The following is an 8,592-nucleotide window of genomic DNA, read 5'->3' on the forward strand; positions in this document are numbered from 1 at the left end:
GACTCAATCAGAAGTACAATGTCTGTAATCATACAGCATGCTACCTCCTGTTTAGGGCTTCAAATACACCTGGGATATTTTGCCCATTGCATCAAAGCTTTTTTTAAAAAATCTATTTTATATTTATCTAACTTGCCATTGCTGGTGACTTTATCATTCCTCTGAGATAATAAGGAAGAGTAATCATACAAATTCTTCTTCAAGCTTTAAAGGGCCTGATCAAGTTCCTGTATATTGGCTGAGTCAGGGAAAGTTCTCTAGGAAATCACAGCCAAAGCACATTAACAAAAAAGATGCAACAACTAGAAAGATAATAAGGCATAATAAGTAAAAATGAACAACTATTAAAGAGATAAGTAAGTGCTATTTTAATTAGGACTTTGAAGTCTCATAATGAGATGCATCATACTGCAATTCAATTAAATCACATTGTGTGTTTTCGAATAATCTACAAGCTACCTTCGGACTTGATTAGTTTACTAAAAATACAATGTAAACATATATACATGCTCACTCAAAAATACACATAGTTAGTTTATGTTAGTTAGATTATGTTTGTTTATTTGTTGCCCTGTAATCAGCTCTGGGAAGTGGGGGAGGGGGGGAAGGGGTGGGGGGGTTTATATTGTAAGAAATTTGTAAAACTTTTAATAAAAAAAAAAACACAGGATGCTAGATAGAAGATTTTCATTAGCTTACAAGCCATATTATGAGTGTTACTAATGTTATTTTATGTAAGGTACAGTTTGGAAACATTTAATAATAATAAATATCTCCATCTCCATCTCTAAGCAGAGCAGTATACAATAAAGCAGTGGTGGCGAACCTATGGCACGGATGCCAGAGGCAGCGCTCAGAGCACCGTTGCCCCAGTCCTAGGCCTCCAGCTGGGTTTTATAAAACCTTTTCGCTTTAGGCCTCTGCCACCGTGTGCAAAAAAAAAAAAAAAAGTTCAATCAGTCAATTTCAACTTCTCACAGGAAAAAAAAAGGTCTTGCAAAGTTGGAATTGATTGATTGAACTTCTTAGTCCTACCCAGTCTGCCATTACCACCGCAGCCACGCCCACACAATGGGCCACACCCACCCGGCACTCGATGATGCATAAGTGGGTTTTGGGTTGCAGTTTGGGCACTCAGTCTCTAAAAGGTTCGCCATCACTGAAGTAAAGTATCACCTAGAAGCACAAAGATATGAGTGCATTGGAGCCAAGTTACCACTAATTCAAAACTGACATGGAAAAAAATTAGCCAATCAATATATTTTTTAATTTCCTTTTCATAGCTCTATGCAGGCATCCATTCTGATATGCCAACAGTTTTTAGTTAACTTATTTTCTGTGGTAAATAAATATCAAACTGTTCAATACCTGTAATGCTGATTATTGTGGAAGGTTATGATATTATTTACTCATTCATTTCAGAGGCAAGGACAAAAAGTAGTTGAGTTTCACTGTAGAAATAAATTTAAGATTAAATCGTGGAAGATACAGCCTCTCCAGGGATACAGCCATTCATCTACAATGTATGGTTTTTCTTTTATGCAAGGAGAATAAATGCTGATAGATAACCTGTTCAGAGAATCCTGTGCCAAGTACTCTTGAGACTTTGGCCAATACCAATCAAACTAGTATGGTTACTGAATGGGTAATCAACGTTTAAGCAGTAGTACAGATGAAAAAATTTAGGTGACACATGACTTTTAATCAATAAGTATAAACTTCTTGCTCTTCGCTTATAATTCCTGCAATTACTGATTCCTAACATTTTAATTGTATGATTGGCTATATTGTATTGCTGCTGTAAACTGCTGTGACACTATTGGTTGATTGGTATACAAATGCAGTAAATGAACTGATACATTCCTGATGAAATCTGCCATCACATTTTGGATATTTTTGCTTATTATCGTCATCCACAATTTCCTACTTTAGTAAACCGTAAGCATCAAGTTCTGTTTCTTATCACAAAGGAATAAATCTCAGTATATAATTGGCAATTGCCTCCCTGAAGTTCATACATTATATCTCTGCTTTGATAGCTGGGACAGCTGGGTCTCTCTCGCACAGATATTCTCCCTCATAGTGTACAGTATTCTTCTTCAATGGCAATTCAACAGTGCTGCATCAGGCATTTTGACTATGAAACCATTAACGCAGGAAATCCTCACGTATCCTTTTATATACTTTCGATTAGCAGGTTTCAGACATAATGAACAAAATCTGTCTGGTCATTTTATGCTTTTGCAAAAAATCCCATTCCTATGCATAAAATACCATAACTGCGGGAAACAGTGAAGGAAGGGGACCTGGTGTGCCGTGGTGCAGGGGGTCACGAAGAGTCAGACAGGCACGTTTTAGTGACTAAACAACAGCAACAAACGCATGCTAAAAAATCCCATTCTTATGCATGCATAAAATTACCTTCAGGTTTAATAAGGTTCTGCTTTAATGCATAACTTTTCATACCATCACCTTGTTAAATCAAGAGATTACTGTGTGAAAAAATAAAGCTAGTAATCTGCACACCCAGTTCTACCACAGCCAAAATGCTGTCCGTACTTTTTAACCTTCTCTCAGTGGGGATCAATGGGTGGAGAGACACAGGTGTCATCATCAAGCAAAATGGTGCAAAGTCATAATGCACAATGATTCCAGTATGTAATTCATGATTAGCTGGTTTATCATTGAGCAGATGGTTGGGAACCAGCCCAACAACAAACTAGCTAAGTGCCAATCTGACACCAAGGAATAATGAAGAATTCTCACATTTTCTCCAAAGAAAGTATTATGTGAAACTAGGTCACTGACCCAAAATAATCATATCTGAATTTGAATTATCTGAAGCAACATGATTTGAATTATGTTAAATAGAGCACTAAGCTGGACAGACTAGTTCCTCAAACTAACATAGCATTTACAAATTCCTGGAGAAATATACTGCCCTTCTTAATCAAGCTATGTTAACTTTCCATATACCTGTGCTATAAAAATAAGCATTGTTTTGCTAGCGAATATATACAAACCCAGGTTTTGCAATAGATTATGAAGAAATAGCAAAACCTGGAGCTTCCCCCTCCCTTTTTTTTTCATAAAGTTCTTTGCCACTCGTCACAACAATAGCCCCAAGAGAAGCCATTTACTCTCCTTTCCATGAAGGAACGGATCACACTATTCACGCCAACTTCTGTTCCTTTATCTACTTCTACATAGTTTCATCCTACACTGGGACTCAGTACTGTGAAACTGATTTTTAGAAGCAGAAGTGTTTTAGTTGTTCACTTCAGCTCTACTGCAGAATTCCCTTTATCTCAGTTCCTATCTGGCTTATTTCATCTGTGATGACAACAATCACAGCAATAGTGAGGTATAGATATTATTTCACATATTCCCCCCACCTTCCTCTATTATATTGAGACCACTACAATTTAGTGGAAGGAGGGGAGGAGCCAGGATTCCCTTTCATTCAAAGAAACACCAGCCTCCATAACCCTACAGTCCCATCTTGCTCTTTGATGATAACAGCAATTCAAACATGAACATTATAAAAATCATCACCCTTGTTGAAAAACACAATGTTCCAATAATGTATAGCGGTAGGGGAGTTTTGCTTTTTTATACTTGTTTATACTATTTTTTATACTATTTCACCATCTCACAAATTTTGTCTTACGACAGTTGCCTTGTGAGATGCTACAGAATCATAGTTGTCTGTTTTGAGTGACTCACTGGCAATTCTCAAGGGAAACAATTTAGAGACGAAGCCATTGTATCCCACTCTGTTAGTTGCTACTATTCATTACCTCTGTCCTAGAGGACGTTTTGCATAAGATCACTGGGACAGTTGCACACCCCCACCATTTTCTCCATCTTCTGGCCATTTTCAAGGACAGAATTTGTTTATTATCTATTTATCTTTATACCTATCAGTCATGTTGATATCCTACTGCAGTCCAAGGACTTTTGGCAGCTTCCATTATGTGAAAAATTAAAAGACCCACAGTACATAAAACATAAAAAAATAAATAAACCATAAAATCATAAACCAATAAATTCTGTCAATTATTACAAAAACAAAGGCAAAACATAAACGTGAATAAAAGATGGACAAGTCATGAACTCAGCTGAAAAGCTCTCCAACATCCTTCTAAAAATCATCAGGGAGAAGGCTAGTCTGATCTCCCTTGGGAAAAGTCCTTGGCTTGCCACCATTCATTTAGCAACTGTTTGAAGCTACAACAGCTCAACCAGTCTTCCCGCTTATGACCTTTGCGGCATCCTCATTCCTACATGACGAAAATTTGGGCACTTGGTATGGTCTCAAGGCCATTTGGACTTTCCCCCAACCTCCTTCTGACAGCAAAGTCAATATGGGAATCTGGATTCGCTTGATGGTTTTGTGATTTGCTGAACAATTGCAATGATTTGGCAAGTCCTAAAAGTCCTAAAAACAAGCATGACTCATTTAACAACCACCTTACTTAGCAATGGAAATTCTGATCCTGACTATGGTTGTAATTCAAGGACTACCTGAATTCCCAAATCTGGTGATGCCACTGAAACGTAGTACTTCCTGACTTCAGCTCCTTTCACTTCCTTGACGTGCAGGATCATAAGGAGCTCCTCCTTAGATCAGGGGTCCCCAACCCCTATTCTGTGGACTGGTACCAGGCCATGGCATGCCAGCAACCGGTCCGCATAAACAAGCAGAGCCCCATCCGTGGGATGCAGGCAGCACACAAAAACACGCACTCTCCACTTTCTCCACAGAACCGGTCCCTCGTGCCCAAAAGGTTGGGGACCTCTGCCTTAGATGCTCTGGTGTATTGGGTCAATTCAGATTGGTGGAGACGGTGCTATAAGTACTAAATCTTGAGCCACTAGTTCTAAATCTACCTTGAGAACATATCACCAGAAGCCCTTTACAGAATATCAGAGATGGAAACTTTCAATGAGCAATTACAATAGTTTTCAGCCGCAGCCTCCTAATAGTAATTCCTTTCCTCAAAAAAAAAAAACTACCTGAGATTTTGTTTATTGCCTCTTTAGCACCTTTTATCTTTCTAAGTCTTTTAAACTGCAGCGATTTTAATGCCATTTGTGGATTGTGCTTTTTATCCCCCTGCTCTTTATTTTAATCACCTGATGTTTTTTTTTTCCCTTTATAGTATCACTTCTTGCAGTGATTGTTAGTTTTATGTTGTCAGCCACACAAAGAAATTTTGTTGCAGAATAGCACATAACCAAAAGTAAATTGAAAAAAAATGAAACATTTCAAGTACTAAGTACTAAGTCACTCTACAAAGATGTAAACATTCGAAGAGCACAACCAAACATTTATGACTGACTTTTCAAACTGCAGTATCAGTAGCTACAAGCACTGCCATGTCAGGACTTTTGCATGTCAGTCATCTAAACTCACCTCAAGACTGAAAATACACAAGGATGCTGAGCTCAAATATATACTTGAAAACGGTTAGTAAAGATTATAAGGCATAAACTAAAACCAGCGCACAGTTTTAATAGTACTATTTATTACCATTCAGAATTTCAGTCTTCTCCAACATGTTTGCCCTCTAAATGTTTTGGATTACAACTGGCATCATCCTCAGGCAGCATGTTTAAAGTGGTAATAAAACCAACTGGAAGATATGAAATAGCTGAAATAAGAGCCATTTGCAGTTTACATGCCTTTTCTCAGCATTATTCTGATTTCAATTCGAGGTAGCATCCCAGCTAAACAGTAAAGAAATGTACTCCAATTAACATTCTGTTTGTGTGTACACATTTACTACCAAAAAATATACACTGCCAACTTGTTTTTTTCAGTTTCAGCCATGTACCATAACCACAGGATACTCCAGGAATAGTACAGGTACTAAAAAGCTGAGATCGCTACAGATCTAATACACTGAAAAACAAAATCCATGCCAGATATAGTAAGTACCTTGATGTGTAATGTCAAAAAGACAAGCATAACCATTCGAGGCTGTTTTAGACATTTCTGACGGGACTGAATCTGTTTTCATCCGTTTTAATATCTGGTCTCCTTAACTGTACAATAAGAACCCAGCCTCTTATAGTGCAGGATTAAGGTATGCACATTTTTTATTGAAAGCATTTCAAATCTGAAATGTTGCAGGTTCAAAAACACGTTGCACCTCCCTAATGTGGGGCTGCAACTTACACATTCCTCTGGCAGTTAATTAACTTTACTTTCCATAACACAAAAAGCCATTTACGTGGGCAGCTCCCTAATTGCTAACACAAGCTTCCCATCCTGCCCAGGTTTTTAGAAGTAAACAAGCCCGGGATCACACTACACACCCACAAGATTGAAGGCTAGCTCTTGCACGCCACTGCACCTGACATAACTTAAGGACAATGCACGCAGTGCCGGCATCACACACCAGCTCCTTTTCAGGAGTAAAAATACACTGATTGCAGAAAGCCAAGCAGGTGAAGGGGGGGATTTCCCCTAAAGAAATACCACCAGGTTCCCCCTACCATTTGTCTCCCATCTCAAAAGAGCACCACTCATCCAATGCAATGGGGAGTGGAGAGAGGAGGGGTATGCGCTGATGAATGACCAACCAAAGACGCACTTCTGCAGGGGCTCTCCCTCCTGCCTACTTACTCTACAGCCACGTAGTCGTAGTAGCTGTAGTATAGTAATAGTAGTAGTAGTAGTAAATGGCACCAGTAACTGTCTATTACGGGGAGGCGCAGTGGCCTCTGCTGGCACACCAAATCCTTGTGAAACACCTCCGGATGGGACTCTTACAAGTGGAAGCAACCTGTGTGGCCTTTTTTTTTTCCTGGGGGAGGAAAAGTGGGCAGAAGGAGGAAATGCAGAAAGAGAAAGAGAGGGGGGTGCAGGGAGGGGAGGAAGCACCTCTTTCCATCCTTTGATGTCCGTTTTTCTGGCTGGGGGGGGAGAAAGGGACCCCTTCTCCCCCCCCCCCTTCGCAGGCAGCATCAGCACCACTGCCTGGATCGCCAAGAGACGGCTGAGAAAAGACCCCACACACCGGCAAACCCCGCGCACACACACACACCCACACACATTCAGAGACACACAAACACAAACAGCCACGCACGGGGAGGGACGGGGTCCCCTGCCTGGGGGAGGCCAAGGGAGAAGGAGGAAGAGAAAGAAAGGAGAGAGAGAGAGAGAGAGAGAGAGAGAGAGAGAGAAAGGAGAGAGAGAGAGAAAGGAGGAGAGAGAGAGAGAGAAAGGAGGAGAGAGAGAGAGAGAGAGAAAGGAGGAGAGAGAGAGAGAGAGAGAAGGAGGAGAGAGAGAGAGAGAGAGAGAGAGAGAGAAAGGAGGAGAGAGAGAGAGAGAGAGAAAAAGGAGACAGAGAGAGAGAGAGAGACCGGGGGGGGGGTGAAGAAAGGAGCGACCCCCGCCGGCTCCTGCAGCCGAGGCCGGCGCCTGCGGGGGGGGGGAAGGACCCTGCGCGGCGTCCCCGCTCCGAGGCCAGCAGCCCCGCCGAGACCCCGGGGTGGGTGTCGGGGGGTCCCTTTCGGAGGGGGGGGATTCCGGGCAGGGTAAAGGAGGCGACGCCGAGGAGAGAGAGACCCTCCTCCTCCTCCTCCTCCTGCCCTCCGCAGGCGCCCCCCGAAACCCCCTCCTGGCTGCGCCCCCCTCCCCCCCGAAGCCCCCTCCCCACCGGCCGGGCACTCACCTGCGGGCTGCTGCTGAGGCGGCGCGGCGGCGGCAGCGGCGGCGCTCCGGGCGGCCGAGTCGGGGCGCTGCCCGCCGAGCAGCGCGACCCAGAGCGAGCTGAGCAGCAGCAGCCGCCGCCAGGCGCCCCGCGCCGCCATCGCTCGCTCCCCCTCACGCCGGCGGCCGGGCACGCAGAGGGGGCGCGGCGGCGGCGGCCAGGGCAGCCGAGCGGGCTCAGCGCCTTCTGCGCCCCGCGCCGAGGAAGGGAGGCAAGAAGGCGGGCAGGGAGGGAGGCAGGGGGGGGGGTCACTCCATGGCGGGCCGGTCCCGCCGCCGCGGAGCCCCTTTTTTCGCCTCAGAGAGTCGCGCCGACAGCGGCGGGCAGGAGGAGCAACAGCCCGGCGCGCTCCCGGCTCCGGCGTGCGTGCGTGCGTCCGTGCGTGCGGCGCGCGCTCCCGCACCCCTCTCTCTCTCTCTCTCCCCTCCTTTGCTCCTCACGCTCCTTCGCCCGTTGGCCGGCCGCGCAGGCGCACCCGCCTTTCCATTGATTTCCCCCCCCCCTCTGTACCGCGCGCGCACGCGTTGTGTGTGCCTGGGTCTGTCAGGGAGGGAGCGCGCGCTGAGCTGACAGAATTCCAAAGGAAGGGAGAGGGGGCCGAGGAAGCCCCGAGGAGGCGTGTCCGCCTGCGCACGCGCGCCGGCTCGCCCCGAGCCGCGGCAGGCGATGCTCGGCTTCCTCCCTCCTCTCTCTCTCTCTCTCTCTCGCTCAGTTCGTGTCTCACGGACATTCCCGAACTCCGCCCCGACGAGTGACGGAGGGCAGCGGGAAGGAAAACCCGGCGAGAGGGAGAATTCCAAAGAGGAGGAGGAGGAGAAGAAGCAGAGGAATCGGTTGCCCTGAAAGAGACGGGACGGGGAAGAGGAGC

General features: G+C 44.9%; 1 protein-coding gene across 13 annotated transcripts in view; it reads right to left on the minus strand.

The window, feature by feature from the left end:
• NEO1 (neogenin 1) overlaps positions 1–8,192 on the minus strand; it is a 62,417-nt gene extending 54,225 nt beyond the window's left edge. For 3 of the 13 annotated variants that reach the window (XM_039339448.1, XM_039339444.1, XM_039339443.1), the window contains exon 1: positions 7,686–8,184. In XM_039339448.1, coding sequence (XP_039195382.1) covers positions 7,686–7,824 — 139 coding nt within the window. In that variant the 5' untranslated portion in view covers positions 7,825–8,184. Of the gene's footprint in view, positions 1–5,536; positions 5,710–5,944; positions 6,015–7,685 lie in introns of those variants that run through there. The other 10 variants (XM_039339456.1, XM_039339455.1, XM_039339453.1 and 7 more) reach the window with 8 other exon arrangements.
• Between the last annotated feature and the right edge of the window lie 400 nt (positions 8,193–8,592).

Source organism: Crotalus tigris, unplaced genomic scaffold, assembly GCF_016545835.1.
Source record: "Crotalus tigris isolate CLP2741 ecotype Arizona unplaced genomic scaffold, ASM1654583v1 scf7180000017735.2152567, whole genome shotgun sequence".
Classification (NCBI taxonomy): domain Eukaryota; kingdom Metazoa; phylum Chordata; class Lepidosauria; order Squamata; family Viperidae; genus Crotalus; species Crotalus tigris.